Source organism: Macaca mulatta, chromosome 4, assembly GCF_049350105.2.
Source record: "Macaca mulatta isolate MMU2019108-1 chromosome 4, T2T-MMU8v2.0, whole genome shotgun sequence".
NCBI classification, from domain to species: Eukaryota; Metazoa; Chordata; class Mammalia; order Primates; family Cercopithecidae; genus Macaca; species Macaca mulatta.
Genome location: NC_133409.1, coordinates 140041713 through 140054416, shown reverse-complemented (window position 1 = coordinate 140054416; position 12704 = coordinate 140041713). Strand labels below are relative to the sequence as shown.

General features: G+C 55.6%; 2 protein-coding genes across 3 annotated transcripts in view; one reads left to right on the top strand and one right to left on the bottom strand.

Moving 5' to 3' along the window:
* Positions 1 to 12704, top strand: part of CIMIP3 (ciliary microtubule inner protein 3) — an 82712-nt gene that overhangs the window by 14339 nt on the left and 55669 nt on the right. The window lies entirely within an intron of this gene.
* Positions 3544 to 12704, bottom strand: part of C4H6orf132 (chromosome 4 C6orf132 homolog) — a 41511-nt gene continuing 32350 nt past the window's right edge. For both annotated transcript variants that reach the window (XM_015136343.3, XM_077999965.1), the window contains exons 3-5: positions 12292 to 12367; positions 6448 to 9688; positions 3544 to 5865 (exon numbers count right to left, since the gene is read on the bottom strand). In XM_015136343.3, the coding sequence (XP_014991829.3) occupies positions 5748 to 5865; positions 6448 to 9688; positions 12292 to 12367 (3435 nt within the window). In that variant the 3' untranslated portion in view covers positions 3544 to 5747. The remainder of the gene's footprint in view (positions 5866 to 6447; positions 9689 to 12291; positions 12368 to 12704) is intronic.

Sequence of the window (12704 nt, the reverse complement as noted above, 5' to 3'; positions counted from 1 at the left end):
TTTTTTTGAGATGGAGTCTCGCTCTGTCGCCCAGGCTGGAGTGCAGTGGTGTGATCTTGGCTCACTGCAAGCTCCACCTCCCAGGTTCAAGCGATTCTCCTGCCTCAGCCTCCTGAGTAGCTGGGTTTACAGGCGCTTACCACCACGCCCAGGTAATTTTTTTGTATGTTTAGTAGAGATGGGGTTTAACCATGTTGGTAAGGCTAGTCTTGAACTCCTGACCTGGTGATCCACCCCTCTCGGCCTCCCAAAGTGCTGGGTTTACGCCACCGCGCCCAGCCAAGGAACTTACACAGTGCTTGATGATATCTGATTCAGTACTAACTTGTATTCATCAATAAACTCAATATACTGAGTACCTGCTAGTGCCAGGAGCAGCACTGGATGCTGGGGATACCGTGATGAGTGAGGCAGTCCTTACATTGTGGAGCTTACACGTTACTGGGAGAGAGATGTAGACCAAGTAACACTAGTTGGGGGGAGGAAACCAGCAGGGGCTGTGGGAAGCTTCGGCAGGAGCTGCTGTGGCCTAGTAGGTGAGGGATGTCTGAGCTGAAGCCTGAATAAGAAGAGGCTGCCACAGAAGTGGGAGAGGTAGGTATGGAGGAGGAAGAGGTCTCCGAGCAGTGCAGGGCTGGGGAAGGCTTCCTGCAGGAGCTCCAATCCAAGCTGGGCCTTCAGTGTAAGCTGGCCTAGGGGAAGCCAAGGGAGCCCAAGCAATGAGGCGGGGATGAGTATGGGGGTAGTTTGGAGCCATTGGTCTGGCTGCTCTGGCCACACAATTGTGTGAGAAGGAAGTAGGGGAGAATCACTTTTTAGAGAGGTTGGATTTGAGTGGATGGCCAGGCACCCACATGGACATATCCAGGAGGCACTTCCAAAGTTAGAAATATGGACCCCTGGTACAGGTGAGCTTGAGGGGTGACACTGTCTCCTAAGGAAGAAACTAGAGAAGGAGTGGAGAGCCGAGGACAGGGTGGACAGGGAGACACCTGGAGGGAGGAAAGAAACCAGCGTGCAAGACAGAGAATCGGAGCACCTTGTTCCGCACAGGCTCAGAGAACGATTCTCAAGAAGGGGAAGGAGGGAGGAGTGGCTCATCTGTGCCAAATGTGAGTGAAGTTTCCAGAGGTGTGGGAACTGGGCAGAGGAGCACAGGATTATCCGTGCAATGAGAGAGTATTCATAATAAATTGCCTTGGTCTCTTCCCCTCTCCCAGAGGAGCACCTTTTCTCACATCGCTGGCAAAAAGCATCCCAGAGGCCCCAACAGCAGGGCTCAGAATCTGGCCATCCCTGGGGCTTCGGAGGGAGGAGGCCCGGGCGCTCTGACGGGTGCCAGTGCCCGTCCCGCCCGTACAGCTGACTGATGATGGCCTTTGAGCTGCAGAAATGGAAGCGGCCACAGGCTGCCAGGGGTAGGCAGGTGGGTGAGCAGGTGGGGGCAGGCCTGCCTGACAGCTCAGCAGTGAGGTGGCCTCTCCCTCACCCCTCCAGGCTCTGGAGCCACCTCTGTCCTACAGCTTTGCACAGAAGGGCTCACCTGGAGTGAGAGGAAGCCTCTCTCCTTCAACAAGCCTGGCCGTGACAAAAGCTGAGCTTGACCTTTTCCAGGACAGGCCCCTTTACATATTGCTGACGCCAGGCTCCAGGCTTCCAGCTCAGCTTTTCCAGGGACCTGTCCTAGCTGTTGCTTTGGGGCAGGCTGGGCTTCACAAGAGAGGTGGGGTGGGGTTCTGGCCCAGGGAATAGTGAAAAGGCTTCAGAAACCAAGGTGTGGCCAATCTGATCCAGGAACATCTGCCCCACCCATGCCCATTCATCTTGTTTTGGCACCAGGGTAGCTCTAGCCCACTCAGCCTCTCCTCCACCGCCACTCTAAAAGAGGTAAAGTTTGGGGGGTACGACCGGGAGAGGATAAGTGGGTGGGGAGAGTGGTTACAGCTATAAGGGAGGCAGCTGTGATGAGTCACGCAGAAAGAACAGGGTTTCCAGTCAGAGGGGGCATTCTGAGCAACTCACATGTCTTCCCGGGGGCCTTCACTTCCTCATCAGCAAAATGGAATTAGGAGTATTACATGGCCGGCACATTTTAAGAGGATTGTCACAGGTAAATGAGAGAGAGAAGGAACTTTGCAAACTGTCAAGGTTAAATAAGTGTTGGCGGGTACCTTGACCACTGTCACTTAAGGAGTTTTCAACGTGAAGCCTGTGGAGCCTGAATCTGGGGGAATCTGTGGGGTGCCTGAAATAGTGTATAAAATGCACTTGTGGCCTCTTGAGAAGCGTGCATCAGTTTCTCAAAGAGGTCAGGGATCCAACAAAGTTTAATATCCAGACAAGGCCCAAGTCCACCCTCCCCATTTCTCCGATGAGTCAGCTGACACCCCGGTCACACAGCTTGTCAGAGGCAGAGCCAGGATGTGGGGCCCTTGTTCTCTGCCCTCCCTCCTAGGTTAACCATTGCCCCTCCCATGTCAGATGAGGGAGAAAATGTTAGAAGGGAGCAAGGAGGGGAGAAAAGCCAGATGAAGGGCCTGAGCCACTATCCCGACTCGGGGTTTCCAGAATGAGGACATCATGGTATATGTTGGGGGACAGTGAGAGACAGGAGAACGAGGAGGCACCAAGGATGGGAGAGGCCCTTCCTGGAAGCCCAAATTTCAGAGTAAGTGAGTCATCTTCCTTTTCCCATAAAGTCCCCACAAAAGACTCAGAGGAGGAAACACAACGCTTTCTCTAACACTGTCTCGAGATGACTTTTCTGGTTTTCTTTTCTGGAAAAAAAATAAATTGGGGGCCGGGTGCTGTGGCTCACGCCTGCAATCCCAGCACTTTGGGAGGCCGAAGCAAGTGGATCACAAGGTCAGGAGTTCAAGAACAGCCTGGCCAACATAGTGAAACCCCATTGCCACTAAAAAATACAAAAATTAGCTGGACGTGGTGGCGCATGCCTGTAGTCCCAGCTACTCGGGAGGCTGAAGCAGGAGAATCGCTTGAACCTGGAAGGTGGAGGTTGCAGTGAGCCAGGATGGTGCCACTGCACTCCAGCCTAGGTGACAGAGCAAGACTCCATCTAAAATAATAATAATAAAATAAAACATTCTAAAAGTATGACGTCAAGATGGCCTTAAAATAAAAAAAGCTTTATGGAAAATTGTAATGGGCCACATACGAATGTGAGGTAGCCATCACCCAAAGATGCCATTTGTTGATCTACTACTAAGCGCTAGGCACGTGCTGGATGCTTTGCCTAAATCAGTATGTCACCACCACAAGAGGCCTTCCCTGACCACCCTGTTAAAGTAAATCCATTCTTCTCCCCACATCTAGCTATTCTCTCACGTTCCCTGTTCCTTTCCTTCTTACTACTTGTAATTTTTGATGTTTTTGTGTGCTCTTTTTCAGTCCTCTCCTCCACTAGACTATTAGCTTGCCATGAACAGGAGTCATGTGGGTGAGTTGATGGCAGTCTATCCATGCTAAGCATAGTGGCCTGTATCCAATAGTTACCCAAATCCTTGTTAGACAAACACAGCCACGGAGCTGGAGGCCAGTCCAAACTGGCCGTTTATTTTCCAAGTCAAGTGAGACTCAGTCTTCCCTGCCCACCCCAGAGCAATATACAGTTGAGAGTCTAGACCCCACTCCTCAGGCCTTAGCACAGCAGATAAATTAGTGATCTCTTTTATAAAACATTGTACAGGGAAAATACATACATATAGAGAGAGCTAGTGCTGGCGCTGGGGTGGGATTCGCTTCTTGAACACAGATAACCAGGCCCTACCCCATCATGGTGGCTGGCCTTGGTCATCTGGGCACCCACCCACCCCTGCACTTTCTTCCCTTAAGTGGCTCACCTGCTGTCCTGACAACACAGTGCCTAGGCTGGTTACCACAAGTAATAAATGTCCAACATCTTCCCCCAAAGGGAACTACTTTCTGGCTGGCCCCCACCAGCCTGCTCCTCTGAAATGGACCACTCTTCAGTCCTTCCTTCTTACTGAGGCAGGCCACCTTGGTCTGGTCCCAAGAATTTGGCCCACCAAGACCTGAAGATAGGGAAGCAAGACCCAGGAATATTGCTTCCTGGTATGTTTGGTGATTATAGCATCTAAACCAGGACTTTTTTGCGAAGTGGAAGGGGGTCTAATTCACTGGAAAACAAGCATAAACCTAGACAGCCCAGGCAAAGGACATGTGGTCACCATACTAATAGGTCTCCCCTGCTCTTTTTTTTTTTTTTTGAGACGGAGTCTTGCTGTGTCACCAGGCTGGAGTGCAGTGGCGCGATCTCGGCTCACTGCAACCTCTGCCTCCCGCGTTGGAGCGATTCTCCTGCCTCAGCCTCCCGAGTAGCTGGGACTATAGGCACACACCACCATGCCCAGTTCATTTTTGTATTTTTAGTAGAGACGGGGTTTCACCATGTAGGCCAAGATGGTCTCAATCTCTTGACCTCGTGATCCACCCACTTCAGCCTCCCAAAGGGCTAAGATTACAGGCGTAAGCCACCGTGCCCGGCCAGGTCTCCCCTGCTCTTAACTGGCCCAATCCTAGCACCCTTTTTTCCCCCCCATATTTTTAGTAGAGATAGGGTTTCACCATTTTGGCAAGGTGGTCTCGAACTTCTGACCTCAAGTGATCCACCAGCCTCGGCCTCCCAAAGTGCTGGGATTACAGGTGTGAGTCACTGCACCCGGCCAACCAATCCTACCACTCTTGACTTTCCCAAACACATTCCCCTTCAGCAGCAAGCTTCTTCAGACCTCCATTCCCATCTCTGCTGCCTCCACTCTCCAAGGCTTTCTAGCATCTTAAGGCATCAGTAGTATTGGTGACTTGTAGTATCAGTGTTAGGAAAAATGCCCTCTCCAAATCCCATATGAGACCTGGCCATGTAAAGCCCCTAGTGTCAAGCCAAAGACTCATGGCTCCTTGGGCCCAGTCCCCAAAATCAGGGCTGCACAGGTCTGAATAGCACAGCCAGGCTTAACCCTGCTTCCCATCCTAAACTTGCCAAGTGTCCTCTCTCTAGGCTTCCCTGTAGCTAAGGGCCAGAGCCAAGGAGAAATGAACCATCAATCTCCCACCTCTGCCCTTGGCCAATGCAAAGGGCTTCCATTCCACATGTGGGAGCTTCTCTCCCCACCCCACACATGGTTCTTCTCCATGTGTTATACATACACATTCCTGGTCCCACCTCAATGCGCCTAGGAACCCCAGGTGTTCACTCTTGCTTGGGATGGCAGGTGATGGAGGCTAAAGCTCTCCCTTCGGTGCCCTGCACACCCACCAGGATAGAGCTGGGAATCAGCCCTTTGCAAGGGCCTGAGAGACAATCACAGCTATCTCGATGGGTTCCAGTTCAGAGTCAGTGACCCACCCCTTGTTTTCAGAACCTGCTCAGTAGGCCGTGCTTGTAAAACTGTTTTAAATAACTCTTGCTAAAGCAGATAGTACCAGAGAGCAGAAACTCAGCGCCCAGGTCCTTAATGGTTCCTCCTCTCTAACCTCCTTCCCCTCCCACCCCCGATATGTAAACAGTCCACAGCCACACCAGGCTTTGGGAAACAGAAGCCCACTCTTGATCTTCCTGGGCCACTGCTTCTCATCGTTGGTCTTTGGGGATCAAAGACTCCTCTGTCGCCTAACAGCTGCTGTGTACCTCCCACCCCCCACAAGAAACAAGTGCCCAGATCCTTAAGGACACAGTTTGTTGGAATAGAGCTAAGAGAGCCCCTGGCTCAGGAGGTGGCTTTCCAATGGGCCCCTGAGCAGGCATAGGAGATGGGATGGCGGGTCCCAGGCCTCACGGTGAACGTGTTGATGGGGCTTCCATAGCGGGTGGTGGTGTGGGGAGACCTGGGGGAGAGCAAGAGAAGTGAGGTTAATATCTGCAGCTGGTTAGCCAACACGCCTCCCATCTCCCCCAGGGACCGAGAGGAAAAGATGCTGCTCATACTTCTGTATTTGCCCCCACAAGCCCTGGGCTTATCGACCCCAGGGAGGGACTGAGACCATCACAGACAGGGCTCCCATTCCGGTCTGGGCCCTGCTGGCCAGAGAACATGCCTAATATCCTCTCTCTCAGAAATCTTTCACTCCTAGCCTGTGTCTGGATCCAACTCTGTGTTGGGAAATCCCTCCACCGAAGGCCCACTCAGATCTCTGCCCGCCCCACACTTAGCCTGACCGCTGGGATCTAGCGGGTGGGAGAGAGACGAGAGGAGATGATGGGGAAAGAGAACAAGGGAGGTCCCGAAGCAGGTCAGGAAGGCGCCAACAGCGCCCTCTCCCGGTAAGTGGGCCTTCCTCCCCGTTCTACCTGCAAGGCCGAGGGGAGAAAACCAAATGTTTTCTCTTGACTGATGGCCGGGCCTCCTTGGCCCTCGCCTGGCTTTTCACCCCTCCCGGCTTCCCGCACCAGGCGGGTCCGCAGCTCACCTGCCAGCAGCTGGGGCGCTGCCAGGCGCTTTGTGCTTGGCCTCCGCGGCGCCCCGGGCGGCGCCCTCCAGGGACAGCCTCCTTGCATGCAGGCCTCCGGGGGGCGCGCGACCCGCCGAGTTCACGCGCCGCATCTCGGGGCCTCCGGGTTGCGGCCGGAAGCAGTTGGGAGGGCTCAGGCTGCGGCCTGTGCCACCGCGGGGCATCCCTGGGCCGCGGTGCGGCTCCCCGACGTACAGGCGCTTCTTTATGAGCGAGCGGCCCCCTCCCGAGAAGCGCTCCAGGCCCCCAGCCCCGGCGTAGCGCGCGCCCACGGGAAAGCGCGAGAAGCCGAGAGCCGGGGGCGCCCCGGGGCCAGCGTTCGGGGGCTGCCCCAAGTCTGAGTAGTTGTTCCGGGGAGGGGAGCTCCGGCGGCCCAGATACTGGAGGGCCGGGGCCGGGGGCTCAGGGTCATTGCTGAACTCTGGCGGCGGTGGGATGACCTCGAAGTTGAACTCCTCCTCCTCCTCCTCTCTCTTGTACGAAGGAGAAGGTGGAGAGGAGAAGGACTTGGGCAGCGGGTGGCCCTGGGGGAGGTTGGAGGTAGCAGCTCTTTCCCAGGCCACAGGGGCCTGGGGCTCCGGCTTTGTCCAGTTGTGCCTGCGGCTCGGCTCTGTGCCCTCGGCGTCTCTTCCCGGCCGCGGCCCCCACTTATTGGGTATTTCGATCGTCAGCGGGGAGTCCTTCTCAGCTTCCTTGGGTAACTTGGGCACCACAGTGAAGGAGTTGGGCCTGCCTTGGCTGTGGAAGATGCTGTCAGAGCTGACCTCGGCTTGGTGGCTGTGGTCACGGAGACTTCCTGGCAGAGAGGACCGACCCAGGGCAGCCCCTCCAGGTCTCCCCTTCTGCGCCCTCTGCCTGGCCGCCAGGAGCAGGGCCATCGGTGAGCCCCGCTCCACCACCTCCCCAGTCACCGGGTGCCTGAGGAGTTCATCAGTGGGCTGGGCTGAGGCAGAGGGCTTGGCTGGCAGCCCTGGGGGCTCCTTCACCTCTACGGGCTCCCCTGGCCCTGCAGCCCCTCCTCTGGCCAGGGTGGGCATCACCACAGCAACCTCACGGCTGAGGCTGCTCTGGTGGCAGTGGGGCTTGTAGAGACATGGCACCTCTCCTCCACCAGGAGATGTCTTTGGTGGGAGGGCTGGAGATGAGTGGGCTCCCTGTGTGGGCAGCCTAGTGGCCTCTGAGGGGGACCCCTCTCCCCTTTGCTGGGAGGGAGTGGAAACTTCTTGAGATGCTGGCTTCGCTGGCTGCCCAGCTGGCCCTGAGTCTTTCTCTGCCATCAGTTGGGATGTGGTGGTGGGCAGAGTTGTGGCTGTAGATGATATGGCCAGGCCAGATATGGCCTTGGGTGGTGTGGCTGGCCCAGCTGTGGCCTTGAGTGGTGTGGTTGGCCCAGGTGTGGCCTCGGGTGGTGTGGCTGGCCCAGCTGTGGCCTTGAGTGGTGTGGTTGGCCCAGGTGTGGCCTTGGGTGGTGTGGCTGGCCCAGCTGTGGCCTTGAGTGGTGTGGCTGACCCAGATGTGGCCTTGAGTGGTGTGGTTGGCCCAGGTGTGGCCTGGGGTGGTGTGGCTGACCCAGATGTGGCCTTGGGTGGTGTGGCTGGTCCCAACATGGCCTTGGGCTGGAGTGGTGTGGTTGGCAGCAGGGTGGTAGATTGAGGTGGCAGATTCTTGGCCACAGGCTTGGAGAGTTTGTCATTATCAGCCCCATTTTCAAAAATTCTTCCCCCTTCTAGCCAAGGCTTAGGGGGTAGAGATCCTATGCTGGGCTTGGCCTCCTTCTCTGCTGATGAGGAGAGCCGGGCCTCCAGCTCATTCCGGATCTGCCGCACACTGGGAGTTGGAGAGTCTTGGGGAATGTAGTCCACAGGGGGCAGGGCCAGGCTGGGGGTAGCCTCTGTCTCTGTCAGGCTGCTGCCGCCAAGACTCTTTTCAGGAACACCTGGGGGAGTGTCCTTTGCTGGCGGGCTCGGGGGAGTCTCTTTCTCGAGCATGCTGGGGCCCTTCTTGCCCTCCTTGCTCTGAGGGGCCACTGTTGGGCCTGGCCTGTGACTGAGGAATCGGTCCTCTCTCCTGGAGCCACAGAGATAGGCCGCCAGCTCGTTCCGCAGCTTTTCCATCTGGCTGGGGTCCCTCCAGTCCACAGGTGCTGAAGAGGCTGTGTCCGCTGGGCTGGGGGGGTTGGGTTTGGGTTTGAGAGCAGGAGAGCTGGATTTAGGGGGTTTTGTAAATCCAGCAGGTGGATGGGCTGCCTTCTGAGCACAGGGCAAAGGAGGTGCAGCTGGGGGAAGTGGGGGTGGTGGGGGAGGGAGGGGGGCTGCAGGAGGGGGCAGGGGAGGGGCTGGAGGCGGAGTCCCCGGAGTCCCAACTCTTGGGGGCTCATCTGCTTGGGACTGGGACTGGCCCAGCCTTGGGCTGGCTGGTGCTGCGGCCCTGAGCTCCCCAGGGCAGTCTGGCTTGGGGGCCCTGTCTGGGTAGACCTGGGAGGCGGGGCGGATGTGGAAGCTGGGAGGCAGTGGGAGTCGGCTGGGAGCCTTGTTGGCGGCCCCCTCTTCCTTTTGAGGAGCCTCTTGTGCTTCCTGAACTGGGATGGACGAAGTCCTGACTGGGGTTGGGGGAGGCACTTTGAAAGAACGGGGGAAGGTGAGATGGGGCTCTGGGTTTGGTCCCAGGGCACTCCCCTTTGGCTCAGCAGGGCTTCTCGGGGGGCTAAATCTGGTGGCCTCTGCCTGCCTGCCATTCAGTGCTACATCTGATTTCCACTTGGTGACACCCCCAGGAGGAAAGAGACGAGTTCCCACTGTGTGAGGAGATGCTGGAGCTGGGAGTGCTGGGGCTGGCATAGGAGGTGGTGGGGGGGCTAAAAAGGCCAAGGGTGGGGCAGGGGGAATGAAGTCAGGAGGGGTGGGTGTGGATGGGGAGGAAAGAGTGTGTGGTGGGGACAGGGCCTCCAATATTGGGGGTGGAGGTGGGGCCATGCTGGGCGGGGGTGGGGGTTCCAGCAGCAGGGGAGGCGGTGGGGGTGCTGTGGAAGGTGGAGATGGCAGTGGCAACTCCCCTGGAGGTTGTGAAATGTCCTGGGGGGGCCCCGGGGCTGGGCCTGGGGGAGGTGGGGGGATGAGTAGATCCTGGCCATACTGCCCAGGCCTCAGGTCACCCACAGAGCTGTACAGTCGGAGGTTGCCATTGACTAGTGAGCTGGTACCTGAAAGAAGAAGAGACAAAGATGGGGGGCGGAAACAAAGCAGACCAGCCCTGCCAATTTCTGTTTACCCAGCTCAGGGGCAGGGGTGGGCGCCCAAGAGAATGACTGGATCATTTTCTCCTGCACACCAAGAGAGGGAGCAGCCCCGTGTCCAGTCTCCTGAGCTATCCTGGGAGTGTCCCCCTTCTTTCTAGGGAGGGTCCCCTGCCTGTCCCTGGCACAGCCTTTGAAGCCTGTAAGGAATAACCTCCATTTGCCTCCCCAGAGTCACGCTCTAACCTGCGCCGGGACTCGCTTGCCCTCTGAGATGGGGTGTGGGGACAAGAGGGCCAGGGCTCTGGTTCCTCTGGCTGCCTCCTGGCTGCATCACAGGTTGGCAGCAGCTGCCTTTCTGCCCCGCAGACACAGGTCCTGTCGGGATGTCCCTCTCCCACTGCGTTCAGTCCCTGGGTGTCACTGTTCCCAGGAGACAGGAGTCGCCTAACCAAGCTCACACTCTGGTACGCCGTCCCTTTACTCAGCTCTCTTCAGTTATCCCCTTTGAGTGCGCCATCTGTTTTTTACTGCGACCTTGATCTTGGCCAAGCCAGAAAGTCCAGGGTTCACATCCCAGCTTTACCACTTATTAGATGAGCGACCTTGAACACACTAATTAACCTTGCTGAGCCTCAGTTTCCTCATCTATCAAAGGAGCATGTTGTCCGTGCTCGCTTCTTACAGCTGTTGTGAGGATTAAATGAGAGAATCCATGCAAATACACAGAAAGGGCTTGTCATGGTGCCAGGCCTCTAGTAGGCAGTTAATAGAATGGAACCACTTTGACTGCTACCATCTGTGCTGACCTTTTCAGACTGTGTGAGACAGGGAAAGTGGGAAAGAGATAGGAAGTCATGGGGCAGGGGCGAGAGAGCTCCTCAGTGAGGAAGGCTGGGTGACAGACCTGCAGGAGGGAGCAGTTTACACAAACAACTCCTGCTTTCTAAAGACCCTGAAGCTACTAAGAACCCAGCTGTCCACTTCATAGAGAACGGAGGCAGATTCTGGTCTGCATGATAGAACGGGGGTGTGCAGAAGGAAGGTGGCCTGGACAATCTGGGTTACTAAAGAGATGCTGAGAGTCCCTGGCCCCAGCAGCTCACATCCCTCTGTTGTCCTCAGACCAGGTCCCCAGCCCCCCTCCCAGAGTGTACTTCCTTCTTAGTGGCACCCATCCTTTGCTTCCCTCCTCTCAGTCCCTAACAGTGTGGCGAACCTGGGGAGTGTGCAGCTCTGAAGGGCTCCTCCCAGCTGCCTGACTTCAAACTGAAGAAACCAAGAGCAGGGAAAGGGAAGACTAACGTTCACTGAGCACCCAACTGTCAGGCAGGAGTTAGGAGCTGGGGTACAGCAGCAAAAAACCAACAAAACAAAAAACGGACAAACACTGGCCCTCCTAGGGAGCTTATGCTTGAATGGGACAATGAACATAACGTGTGAGTACATTATTATCACATTAGAGGATGAGTGCGATGGGAAAAAATACCAGCAAGGGAGGGGTGCAGCGGGTGCAATTTAAATAGGGCAGTCCAGCTGGGTGCGGTGGCACACACCTGTAATCCCAGCACTTTGGGAGGCCGAGGCAGGCGGATCACAGGGTCAAGAGATAGAGACCATCCTGGCCAACATGGTGAAACCCTGTCTCTACTAAAAATACAAAAATTAACTGGGCGTGGTGGCGTGCGCCTGCAATCCCAGCTACTCAGGAGGCCGAGGTTGCAGTGAGCTGAGATCACGCCACTGCCCTCCAGCCTGGCGACAGAGCAAGACTCCATCTTAAATAAATAAATAAATAAATAAAGTAGTCTGAGAAGGCCTCGCAGAGAAGGTGACATTTGAGCAAAGAAGGAAGGAGTGAGGGAGACGGCCACACAGATGCCTTGCAGAAGAGCATTCTAACCTGAGAGGTCTGCAGTGCAAAGACCCCAAGGTGGAAATGTGCCTGGGGTATTTCAGGAGCAACAGGAGACACTTTGGCCGGGGTAGTGTGGGAGGAGAAAGCAAGCAAGGAAAGTGGCCAGACTCAGGTTAGACTCCAGCAGTCCTTGCAAGAACCTTTTCTCTGAGTGATAAGGGAAGCCATTAGCGAGTTTGAAGCACCTCTGAGAGGTGTGACAGACATGACTTATATCCCATCCACCACTTCATTTACTCCTCCAAACTGAACTGTTGTTCCCATTGTTCATTGGAAGATACAGAGGTAGGAGGGGTGAAGCGTCTTGCCCAAGGGAGCAAAGCGAATATGTGGGGAGGTGGGATTCAAAGCCAGGCCCTTCTCCCACTTTATGCTGCACTTGTTCCTGCTCTGGCCTTGTCGCCTCACCATCCTTCCCCCGCCAGAAGGGGGCCTTTGCTGACCCTGGCTCTCCTGAACGCCCAGCCCCACTGCCCGGGCCCACTGCAGCCAGTAATCAAGAGGACTGAGGATAGCGAGAGTGGCTGTGCCTGGGGACTCTGTCTTTGTCACCAGCTGTGAAGATGGTCAGAAAGATGCTTGGCTTTTGAACTCAGGGCCCTAGGAGGACAGAAAGAAAGATGGACAAGCCTCAAGCCCAGGGTTCACTTACCTGTCACTTCTTTGTCTGCGAAGTCTTCTGGAACTGAGGGGGTGGGGACAGCCAGCCCATGGTTTTCCTGGGCATTCTGAAAGAGACCAGAAAGAAATCAGGGGACAGGGAAAGATGGACAGATAATTCTCAAACTGCTGCTCATTGAGGCCATTTTACTGCTTGAAAATCTGCAGTGACAGTCATGGCTGCATAACCTTGTGCATATACCAAAACATAAAAGTCTGATTTTGAAAAAAAAGGAATCATGTGGTACAGTCAACCAATCCTCACCATTTGTCATAGTTATGTTCTATAAAGTTGCAGTGAACATGGTATTCGTAAATACTGACCCGTTTCTCCTAGGGGAAATACAGGGTTAGGTTCCTATGACCCCTGGTCACAAGATTTTTGTCAACTGATCAATACATAAC